This window comes from Cheilinus undulatus, linkage group 7 (assembly GCF_018320785.1).
Source record: "Cheilinus undulatus linkage group 7, ASM1832078v1, whole genome shotgun sequence".
Classification (NCBI taxonomy): Eukaryota; Metazoa; Chordata; class Actinopteri; order Labriformes; family Labridae; genus Cheilinus; species Cheilinus undulatus.
The window spans coordinates 26,903,203-26,915,719 of NC_054871.1; the positions used below are offsets into that span (position 1 = coordinate 26,903,203).

General features: G+C 40.9%; 1 protein-coding gene across 2 annotated transcripts in view; it reads left to right on the top strand.

Annotated features, from left to right (window-relative positions):
• Positions 1–12,517, top strand: part of abl2 (c-abl oncogene 2, non-receptor tyrosine kinase) — a 35,603-nt gene that overhangs the window by 17,539 nt on the left and 5,547 nt on the right. Inside the window, exons 2-10 of one of the 2 annotated variants that reach the window (XM_041791027.1) lie at positions 5,103–5,267; positions 8,985–9,280; positions 9,366–9,638; positions 9,878–9,962; positions 10,092–10,269; positions 10,391–10,575; positions 10,673–10,825; positions 11,176–11,265; positions 12,279–12,461. In XM_041791027.1, coding sequence (XP_041646961.1) covers positions 5,103–5,267; positions 8,985–9,280; positions 9,366–9,638; positions 9,878–9,962; positions 10,092–10,269; positions 10,391–10,575; positions 10,673–10,825; positions 11,176–11,265; positions 12,279–12,461 — 1,608 coding nt within the window. The remainder of the gene's footprint in view (positions 1–5,102; positions 5,268–8,984; positions 9,281–9,365; positions 9,639–9,877; positions 9,963–10,091; positions 10,270–10,390; positions 10,576–10,672; positions 10,826–11,175; positions 11,266–12,278; positions 12,462–12,517) is intronic. The other variant, XM_041791028.1, reaches the window with a different exon arrangement.

A 12,517-nucleotide genomic window follows, 5' to 3' on the forward strand; every position in this document is an offset into this window, starting at 1 on the left:
AGGTATAATGTAGGGGGGCTTTAAATGCATCATTAGCCTGCGGAAGCCAGTATATTCTACCACACTAAAAGGCTGATTATCAAGAGCTATAGATTCAATGATTTTCCTGTTCAGCTCCTTACCTTTGGGTGGTTGCTGCTGTATTTTTTAGCTTTGTCGAATGATTTAAGTAGAGGTTGTTGATGAGTTTTCCTTGGCACAGAATTTTTTTCATTCTTTATCTTAAGAAAGTCCTTGTAGTCATCAGGGTGATGTTTTTTTTAGATGCAAAATTAAAGCGGTGGTGTTAAAGGCGTGCTGTCGAGTCCTCCTCACATCACATGTTCTTCACAAGCGATGCAAACAGCTACTTTGCTGTCTTGTTCCCACACTTCAAATTTCTCCCACACTGCGTGTTTGGTGTCATTGTGTGCGCTTAATTATGATGTCACCGATACGATAATTAACTTTTTAAGCTATTATTGGCCAATACCGATACACTGCTGATAATGTTGTGCATCCCTAATTGTGTTTAAAGTTGGTGAGTGAATAAAAGCTGCCTGGGTATTCTTTAGAGAAAGATCTTAAAACGATGCTGATACAACTATAAGTAAAGAAAACCGTCATTGCCTTTTTATGGATGAGGCTCAAACAAAGCTCATATACTGGCAATGTCTCAGATACAAACAAAGTAAATGTGTCAGTCAGTGTGACTGTATCCTTGGTAGGAAAATAAGGGCAAAGCAGATACATAAAGCTGGACAGCAAAACAATTTAGGGTGCATTCACACTAGGTCCCGAGGTACACTTGAATACAAAGTATTGGTCAGTTTGAAAGCAAACGAACTGTGCATGGGCAGCAGGACTGGGCCTGCTTGGGGAGGCAGACTTAGGTGTGATTCAAATGGAGTTTTTCATAATTTTTAAACCAAGTCAACAAATGGTCTGTTAAGACTCACTTTACAGATGACCACAAGTAGGAGTCAGCAAGTAGAGTTGCAAAGGCATTAAACGTCCCCTGTTTCCTTAAAAACTACCATATCTTTATAGCATGAGCCCATCTAATTCTCTAAGCTGCACGTAGATCCAAAGAGGGACATGATTTAAAAAAGAACATTCATTGTGGCAGAATGAACACATTTAGCAACTTAAAATATGAACAATCTTAGGTCATGGTCTGAGTGATTGCCATGATAGCTGCTTCTTCTTTATCCTCCCTCAACCTTTCATTTGGACTCGCAGGGGGTTGCTCTTGGATGGCAGAGTACTGAAATGAAGCATAAAAATCAGTGCTGTATTTTGCTCCGGCAGGTATTGGTTGGATGTGGTGGTACCGGTAGCATGTTGGTACTGGATTTCGATACCTATCCTTAACCTCCAAACAGAAACATACAAGACCTTTCCTCTGCATTTCCAGGGCTTTTGTGAAGCTAATATTAATGAAGTGTTCTTTGTATTTTCACTTTGACATCATGGACAGTCATTCAGAGTCAGGTGCTGCTGGCTCTCCCACATGTAGTCAAACCAGAGGACGCTTGTCACATGTCACTGGTCACATGTAGACGAGGAAGGGGAGAGTCTGTGAGAGTAAAACTTCTTCACACAGTAGATGTAGCAAAAAGGACACCAATTTGCTCTTATTTTAAGAACACAAGTTCTACCAGTATCTTAATTAGTGAATGAATTTAGTCATTTTGTTGGAAATTTACTTTGCCAGTTGGAGACCCAACAAAAATTTGCCCACAACCTGTTTGGGTTCCAATCCTAAGTTTGAGAAAGCCTGCCTTAGAGAAATGCTTGTTATCTCTGTTTCATTAAAAACATTCCTGGGGAGAGTGCTGCTGCTGCTGCTGCTGTGATATGAAGCTGTGTAGGAGAAGCAATGCTGACAGTTGGTCACAGCAGTTGCAGTCCTGCACATTTACACACATTGACTCACACACAGAAGAAAAGTGTGGGTCAATAGGATCCCCGCCTCTGCACCCTTAGGGGAACAAGACCAGCCATCTGCTGTTGACCACAGCTCTGGTCCAGGCCTCACACAATCCCACATAAACACATGCACACATTCATCTCAACTTTCCTCCATACCATACACACCGCCCTACCCCCCAACCACTTTGTGCACGCCCCCCGTCTTTACCACATGCCTTCCTCTCTCACTCTCTCCACCACGTTTTGCCAACCTTTACTGTGCATTAAACCACTGAAACATCAGTCATGGATGTCTGCGATCCCCACATGGACCTTGGAAATCTTGACTCCCTGAAGCCACATCAAAGTTAGGCTGGCGTTTCCAGCAGGAGAATGCCAGTCTCTACTGTTACTTCAGAGGTTTAACAGGTCTGATTCAAGGACACTGTGGGAAAATACTTTGTCTGGGGGGTCTCCGTCTCTCTCAGATAACTTCACGTAGCACAGTTGTACGCCCACAGCGAAGAGGATGGTTTAGAGAAGAGGCACGTGCTTCTTTAGTCGTCTTTTTTCTTTGCTGGGAGAATGAACATTTGTGCTTTTCAGTCTCTATCGTCTTTGTCGGAGTAAACACAGTCAGACTTTAAAACGACTGATCACAGTCGGCTCAGCGGATTGAGAAAACCAAAATTTTTCTTTGGATACTGGGACTGTTAGCTGAGCATACCAGGACAGAAGATGTACTGGGAGCTGTGGCTTAGCCAGGTCACTGCTAGTGCCACCCTGCAGTGCATGCTGGTCCAGAACAAAGGTGGGCAAACATGTGTAGACAGTCATGTAATCGACTCAAGATAGGAAACTGAGCTTTGTTTGTTGGCCAAGGAGAATGATATTGAGTGTTGATTTTAAACATGTGTTTGCTCTGTGCTATCATCTGCTTGCATGACATCTGCTGGCCACATGGTGTCACATGAATGGAATATGCTTTGTTTCTTGCTACCTTTACAAGTGTGTAATGATGTAAAATATGAAGTCAGTACCATTTAACTGTGGTTTAAGAATTTGTTGCATATTTACCAGTTTACACCAGTTTCATTTAAGCCTTAAGGAAAAGCATTATTGGTGCGTTTATTTGGCTGTGTTTTGACTTAGTATTATTTTATTGATAAAGCAGACATTCTCTATTAATACCAGAGGGGAAATTCCATTTTTACTCCCTGTTCTTGCAAACATGCTCCACACACAGAGGCCAGGAATACACATGCATGAACAGGGTCCTATGGTGATGCACTGATGGGGTAATTCCACTTTGAGAGGCTGCACATTAAAGAGCACCCAAGCTGTTGGTGATTCAGTGCCTTGCTGAAGGCAGTGCTCGGGAAGTGAGCAGGCACCTCTCTAGCAACAAGACCAGTCTCATACTTTGGTCTGGGACTTGAACTGGTGACCCACTACACTATGGATGGGCAACTTTGGTAAACAAGAGAGCCACATTGATTTTATTTTTCAGTGCCAAAGATCCGTAAAAAGTCTTCAATTACACATTTGAAATTTAAGACTATAAAAAAGTCTTAAAAAGTTAAATTTTTTACCTGTGAGAGGTTTTAAATGTTAGAAGGCACTTTGACTAAGACGTGCCCTTAGCCAAACTTTGTTTCTTTGTTATTCTATTTTAATCATCGTCCTCCACAACTTGTTGCAGAAGAATTCTCTGTAATTTAGGGAATTCCCTCTCTCTGATTTTCTCTGTCTCAGTGTTATTTAATAAAATATGTGCTGTTGTGAACCACTAGTCCAGTCCTCTAACATATGGGCTACCAAGTTGCAGTCCACCCTTATTTTAACATATCTTCAGTGACAAAAGAGTTATTCTGCTTTTCAATATTTAAACTGATTAGAATCAGCTCAAAACAACTGATAAAATGTGTTATGACAGATATCACCACGGCATATTGATAGATTTTTTTCATGGATAAAACCTTGGAAAAATATATCTACATATGTTAATCATACAAGAAGAAATGTGTATCAGCTATTTACACAAAAGTTTTTACCATGATCTTAGGTAATATATGCCAGTCTAATTGTGACAACCTCAGAGCAGACAAAGAAAGCAATTATGTTTTACCTAAGAAAGAACTTGTTGCTTAGTGTAAAAGTAAATAACTGTCCAGTAAAAAAAGTAAATGCTTGATATCACAACAAAGATAAATTGACTTGTCCACCAAGCTTTCTGTGCGTTATTTAAACTGAATGAGACATTAAGGATCAGTGGTGGACTGACTTTACATCACTGTGCCTGCAGGGAAATGCTGCAGTGGCTTAACCAAAGTGTTATGAGAGGGTCAGTAAACCATGTGATTTATCTCAATCAAAAAAGGGAAAAAAAAACACTGATTGTGGACCTTAATTAAAGGCAGTCGATGCTGACAGTCCAAGTCAAGGGATTTCTTTTTACTTTTTTGTGTGTGATTATGATTAATACTGCAAAGTTAATGTTAGAGTTGTTGCTGCCACCTTACCTCAAAGCAAAAGGAAGCACATCATGAAATGATTCATAATAATTTTCCTTTTCAAAGCTCCCCATGTTTGAGTGTTTGATTTCCATTCTCCATCCCCTCTGTTCACCATCCTGCTCTCTCACTTGCTCAGCAGCTGTTCAGACTCGCAGGGACTTTGGCAGCAGCTGTTGAGTGTAGCGTGTGTTAGCTATGCATGTTCTAGCTGATCATTGTGTATCTGTGGGTGTGTAAGTAGCCATGGTAATCACTGCACCCTGTGCAGAGAGAGAGGATCTGCAGCTCCTCCCTCTTCCTCTGTATAAACCCTCAAAGAAAAACAGTACCACCTCAGATCTCACCTGGCTCGGGCTAGAAACGTCAGGCCTTTGTATGAAGTGATTTCAGGTCTTTACAGAGAGTGGTTTGGTTAAAGTAATGCTTTTAAGGTGCCTGCAGGCAAATAGCAGTTTTGAGGAAGAGTGGGCCGCATTGAGTGGTCGTCATCTTCAAACAGGGGTTAGACAGGGAAGGCCACCTGGACGGACAGGTAGGTGATCTGCCATACGACTTTCTCTCTTATGGAGATGTGTATATTTACCATTCAGCTCTGGGAGATCACTCTCACCTTGCTATCCTCATGCTATTTATATCCTTTTCTAATAGTCTTTTTTATCTCTCCCTGATCCTTTTGTCCTGATGTCCCACCAGAAGCTCTCCACCGACCGTTCGGCCTGGACTCTGCGGCGCTGACTGAGGCGGTGCGCTGGAGCTCCAAAGAAAACCTACTCGGGGCGGCCGAGAGCGACCCAAACCTGTTCGTTGCACTTTATGACTTTGTGGCCAGTGGCGACAACACGCTAAGCATCACCAAAGGTAATTCACAGGGTTTTCTTTTTTCCTCTGATTGACTGTAGATTTTAGACATCAGCTTTTTCTTTAAATGTTTTACTGTATAATTGCATTACAAATTCTGCTTGTTATGTCACTTGCTGAAACAAGACTTTTCCACCAGCACACCGTTTCTATTTATTATCAGGTGAAGTTGCTGCTTAGCTACATGGTGATACTCCTGTTCTGACTTGTCATCGATCCACCACGCCTTCTCTAAGGAACACTGTTGACATTAGTTACAACATCAGGAGAGATTTCTTTTCATTTAGTAAAGAGTTACTGATGTAATCCTAGAGGCAACATCATAGAGGGGCAGCTCCTGAAAAAGCCGAGTTATAAGTCAGGAATGTAGTGTGTCAACAGCGTTGTCACTGAGAGAATAAACCTGTTGTGACGTCATAGAGTATCTGAGCCCCAGGCTGTGTCACCCACCCGCGCACCTCACATTTCTCTTCCACTTCATACTTTGAATCTTTTCTACCAGTTTTGGACTGTTTCCATACTCTTTCCCCAGTTTTCTTCTAACTCACTACTTTCCTTTTCACTCTTCAGCTCAGACCTCAAAACAAGAAGTAGTCAACCAGCTTAGTTTTCAATGAGTAGTAATAAATCTTATACGTATTCACACGTAGTCTTGGCTGCTGTCCCAAACCAGTGCAAAGTATGTCTGGTACCAGGTGTGTTTGTCATCCAACATTTTAAGGCCTTCACTGCAGATGTCTGGGATGGAAACAGTGACATCTGGACTGAATCTGAGGTCCATGCCCACATCTATGCATATGCACATTCAGACACCACTGAATTGTACTCTGTCCCACTCCTGTGGTGTGTCACAGAAACACCACAGCAGGCCTGTGGTGCTGGGATAATGAGGAATATGTGCAAGCATGTGAATAACAGGTGGATGTAGACAGCAGGCAGCCTGACCACTCTTTGACTGAGCATCATCTTCTAAACAAAACTATGCCTTAAAGATAAATTGTTCCCAGTGTGAGGCAGTAAAGCAGTGAGTATTTTTTAATCTGACAAGACTTAACAGACACAGGGAAGACAAATGGAGTGGTGGGCTGCATGTGGAAAACATTTGCCATTTAATATAGATTTAAAGATGAATGCTAGCATAGTGTAAGGTTATCAGAATTTTCAGATGCTGCAGTAAGAGAAAAAGGAGCACATTATTCAATCATTGTCAATGCATTTGTTCAGTTATGAAAGTCTGCAGAGATTTGCCTGCACTTTTTGGTACTCAGAATCAAAAAAAGAACCCAATATTGGTGCTAAAGGCTTTTTTTGTTTAAATGATATTGAAACAGATTAATATCATTTCTCTTTTATGAATTCTAAAAATATGAAGTCATGTCCAGGGATGGGTATCAAAATTCTGATAAGAACACATCTGATACCTTCTGTATTGAATTACAAGACAGATTTCAGTGCTTCATTTCGGTACCTCGCCACCCAGTCACTCGAAAGGAGAAGCTCAAAATGCGTTATGTGAAGAAGTTACACCCATTTCTTTTCTTATGTGTTCTTTTGGCATCTTATTACTAAATCATTAGCTTTTATTCAGCTGCCAACTTTAAAACACATTTTTTTCTCTTAAACATATGGATTCAGGCACTGTTAAGGCACCAGAACCTTTTGAAAGATATTGATTTAGCACCTAGATCGGAAAAAATACCCAATCTTAGTCATGCCAGCCCTGAGAGTGTTTGGTTTTAAGAGCAAGACTTGCCGATCTTGTCAGTAGATACATATTTCAGCCCAATTCTTTCACCCTCTCTGGCTGCACATGCTAACTTTTATCATAGTTTAGGGCTGTTGTTCTCAACCAATCTATCTATAGGACTCACCGACAATTCATTAATGAGAAAAATTTGGGGACACAAATTTCTGAAAAATTTCTCCCACTCATTCATTATACAATGATTTTTTTCTGTTTTTTTTTTTTTTGCAGTTCGGACCCTTAAATCGAACAAAACAAAGGATTGAACAAATAGACCAGAAAATACAAACATATTTAAAATACATAACTAAAAAAACCTGCAGGAGGACATAAATACATGTATTTTACTTTACTTGGTTCTCATGATAACACGTAAACATCTAGAGATAGCAAAACATTGATAAATTATCCTGGTAAATCAGCTTTGTTGTGCAGAGAAAAGCAGTTAAATAGGTAGAGATTGTAATAAAACCAAAGTTTACTAGTTTTTATTGCAGAGCAGAGCAAAAGAAAAGGGTATGGAGGGATGTCTGTGTAGAGCTACTTTTTGTCTGATTTTTTATTTCAGGAACACTTTAACAAAGAACTGAAAACAGATTCACAACCGGCTTTTGGGTCCCGACCCACTAGTTGTAGACCCAGTGGTTTAGGGCACTATTAAGCCAAGTCATGGAATTAAAAAACAGATTTAGATTGACCTGTTTCTGTATGAAAGCAGCCAGATCCTATCAGTATCAGCAAAAAATGAAACCGCAATGACAGCGAAAATCCCATGTGAGCATTGTGACTGTAAGGAATCTCATAAGACATTCAATTCAGGAGGTGTTCATAAATTTATTGTACAAAAAGCTAAAAAAGGTATGAAAAGGAGATGTATTTCCATTGTTGGAATTCTTCTAGGGACGGGTGTTGCAAATTAGCATTCGCTACAAACACTATGATGCTTGCATGAGATGCCTGTTCTCAGTTGTCTGTGTTTATTGTATCTGTCCCTAATAAATAAACCTCACTAAAATAAATAAATAAATTCTGGGATGAAGCCAATATAAATTTAAAAACATGCAATTCTCTTTTGGTTTTCAAGAAAATAGTTTGTAAAGCTGTCTTTGAAGCTTATAAAGGTGATTGATTATCTGTTGTTGTTTCTTTGCTTTTCTGGAAGTTGGTAGCTTAAATAGTTGAAAATGTATGATAGGCTTTTATAAGCAGTTTGTTTCTGCCTATGCCTTTTCAGTCATTCAACACATGACTATTGATTTTGTTTGAAATGCCTATACTGTGCAAAACGTTTGGTGTTGTGTCATGATTTAATAAACTAAACTAAATAAGACATTTAACACATCAGTCAGGATCAGACGTAACTCACAGTCTCCTGTGAACAAACTTGCTGATTAAAGTCAAGGCTCTAAGAGTTAATCTTGAAGACAAAGCAGAAAGCACAGTTAGATAGACTGACACTTTGTCTATTCTCCCCAGGCCAGCTGACAGTTTCCCTTACCAGCCTGTTACTGCACTCCTCTTTTTTACCTTCACCTTTTTTCCCCTCTCCTCACTGCTCCTTCATTCACTGTCTCCAGCACATCCGCTCCTCCATGTCTCCTGATCTGACGTCACACAGAGACAAACAGACCAAGTCTCTACATGCCGGCTTCTGCCTAGCCCTCTATGACAGATATGCAATCCACCCAGCCCAATCATTGTTACACAGCTTCTGATCTAGTTCCACCACATGACTGGTTTCTCCTGTTTACGGACTGTTATCATGGCATTATGACCACCAATGTGACGTGATGAGCAGATTCAGACTGTGTCACACTTCTTGCATAGAACCGAGAGGAAACTGAGCTATGTCCTGGAATCAGTGTGAAGAGAAAGATTCTTTGAACTAATTTTTAGCATTTTTATCTTCACTATTTTTGTCTGAACAAGCAGTTTTATCAGCCTTTATCACAAGTTGTTCCTCCTCTGTCCAGGTGAGAAGCTGCGTGTGCTTGGCTACAACCAGAATGGAGAGTGGAGTGAGGTGCGCTCTAAGAACGGCCAGGGTTGGGTGCCCTCCAACTACATCACGCCAGTCAACAGTCTGGAGAAGCACAGCTGGTACCATGGGCCTGTGTCACGCAGTGCCGCAGAGTACCTGCTCTCCTCCCTCATCAACGGCAGTTTTCTTGTCCGGGAAAGCGAGAGCAGCCCTGGGCAGCTGTCGATTTCTCTGCGCTACGAGGGGAGGGTCTACCACTATCGGATCAACACAGCCTCTGATGGAAAGGTAGAGTGAGAAGACTTTTTTTGTCATGCTATTTGCGTTAGCATACCTGCATGTACATTTAAACTCTGCCCCTCCTCTCCTTTAGGTGTATGTGACTTCTGAGAGCCGTTTCGCCACCCTAGCTGAGCTGGTCCACCACCACTCCACCGTAGCTGACGGCCTGGTCACCACCCTGCACTACCCAGCACCCAAATGTAACAAGCCCACAGTGTACGGTGTTTCACCCATACACGACAAGTGGGAGATGGAGCGCACAGACATCACCATGAAGCACAAGCTGGGAGGAGGGCAGTATGGGGAGGTGTATGTGGGAGTGTGGAAAAAATACAACCTCACTGTGGCTGTGAAAACACTCAAGGTGAGGAAAATCATCAGTATTTGATTTCTCCAACTTTACTGTTGAAAAATAGATTTTCTTGTCTAATATTTGATTGGTACTTTCTTAACACTGAGGAGGGGCAAAGGTGGAAAATTGTAATAGATCACCACCTGCTGGTTGGCTGTGGTATTAAAGTACAATAGCACTTGAGTGCTGTGAAATGTTTTCAATACACTGATTAAATTCTTCTGTCTTTATTTGTGAATTGTCTGTTTTAGGAGGACACCATGGAGGTTGAGGAGTTTCTAAAAGAGGCAGCAGTCATGAAGGAGGTGAAACATCCAAACCTTGTTCAGCTGCTAGGTCAGTAAAACCACTTTAATGCAAAGCTCATTTCAGTATGTTCTAGCCCTGAATTAGCTTTGGCAGACACCCTCTCCCTTAGAAAGCAGACTGGAATAACCATGGACTTTGCTCCTAATTTGTGTGCAGGTGTGTGTACGCTGGAGCCACCTTTCTACATTGTGACCGAGTATATGCCTCATGGCAACCTACTGGACTACTTGAGAGATTGTGACAAAGAGGAGGTGAATGCTGTGGTGCTGCTATACATGGCCACACAGATCTCCTCTGCTATGGAATACCTGGAGAAGAAGAACTTCATACACAGGTAAGATTATATAGCAGAAGTGTATCTGTGTGTGCATGCATGTCTGTCCTTGTATTTTGTATAGCTTGTTTGTCAAACACTACTAATATCTCTTGCCTTGTTTCCATCTATTCCTCTTCAGGGATCTTGCAGCAAGGAACTGCCTGGTTGGGGAGAATCACGTTGTGAAGGTTGCAGACTTTGGCCTGAGCAGGTTGATGACTGGCGACACCTACACTGCCCACGCTGGGGCAAAGTTCCCCATCAAATGGACTGCGCCGGAGAGCCTCGCATATAACACCTTCTCCATCAAGTCTGATGTCTGGGGTGAGCACATGCAAACTTTCAACATATAGATTTGTCTCATGTAGGTTACTTATGACATGCTTTTATATTTTATACCTAACTAATGTCTTTGTTACAGCATTTGGAGTGCTGCTGTGGGAAATTGCCACCTATGGCATGTCTCCATACCCTGGTATTGACCTGTCTCAAGTGTATGACCTCCTTGAAAAAGGTTATCGCATGGAACAGCCTGAGGGATGCCCACCCAAAGTCTATGAACTCATGAGAGCATGTGAGTTTGGGTTTTTGTATTTGTTATACTAACTAGTTACAGTTCAGTGGGGAGATGGAGAGATAATGGTACGGGTTTGGGTTTTTTGTGCTTCTTTTTTAGCATTTTCTATTAATCATTTAGAGTTTTATCCTCAGTTTTTTTCCCATGAAGATTTACTGTATTGCAGTAAGACTGAGGGTCTTAATTTTTAAAGCTTTGAGCCTATCAGTCTTTAAAAAAGGGAAGATTTTTAAAATGTGTGGTTGAAAGAAGTATACAATTATTAAAATGTAGACAACTTTAGTGTATAGTCATCAGCTCTGCATCTTTCTTTTAGTAACATGGCTTTTTTTATGTCTTTCAACCAGGCTGGCAATGGAGTCCACTGGACAGACCCTCATTTGCAGAAATACACCAAGCCTTTGAAACAATGTTCCATGACTCAAGCATCTCTGAAGGTATGATTATGTCTCTTATCCTCTGCTGGCATGCCCTCAATGATGAAAGCTCTGATAGGAAGGCAGCAACAAATAACTGAAGTTAACGCAGCTTGTAGACTTGTGCCTCAGGCTTCATTACAGTTTTAAAAGAGCTTTAGACTGAAATTTCAGGCCCATGATAAAAAAAAAAAAATAGGTAATTGCTTCAACAAACTTGCAGATCTTTTATATACAAATTTAACTGTTTAACCGGGTTACCACATGCATCCTTAATCAAAACAACAAAAAGAGACCAGTGCTGCTCAGCTCTACCCATCCCAAGTTCATTAATCCTCAAGGTTTAAATAAACGTTGATGGTGATTAAAAATGGCACTCTATATCGTGTATTTACACAAATTTCTCATGAAGGATTTTTAAACAACTTTTATCCCTTATTATAAGAAATTCATGAATTAAACTTAAACATTTGCTTTTGTGTTTTGTAAATACTCCACATGGAGTGTTGTTTTTAATGAACAGAGTCCTCAATTTAGAATCTGAAGTAGGCCATGGAGGTGGGTGCTCTGAGCAGCGCTAGTCTCCATTTAAAATGGAAATGCCTCGGGATGAGTTAGGGGAACTAAACTTGCATCCAATGGCAGCCAGCATAACATGAGAAAACCAAGGATTTTTATAAGAAAGAATTTCTCTGGCTTAAAAACATTTTGAGATATGAACAGATGTAAGACCTTAACTAAAATATATTTGTAACAAATAGTAGAGTAGTAATTTTCTAGTTAATGTAGACTTTTCAGTACAAAAACAATACACATATTGTAGCTTTAAAAAAAAAAAGGAAAAGAAGTCAGAATCTTGAAATGGAAAGGAAAGAACAGTTTATGCTATGCCACAAAATGCAGTAGTTGTTTGATGTGTATAAAAGTATTGTCTTGAGTGTAATAAAGGTTTTTTAAAGGGCAAACATATGTATTACTGTCTGAATTTTAGTCATAACTGCCTTCTTACTGACTTGTTACTTCTTACTTTGCAGAGGTAGCAGAGGAGCTCTGTAAGACGGCCTCCTCAGGTCACTGCGGACCCCTGCACTCTTTCAGTCACGACATGCCCCTGTTGCCTTCCAAATCCCGCACACCCCACAAGCACACAGAAAACAAGGAAAACATCGAGGGTGGACTCGACGGACGGTCCGACCACGGCACACACGGTCATTCAGGTACACGTCGACATGCCTTCCTCTCTACCAAGCAGTCAGACACACCACATTATATT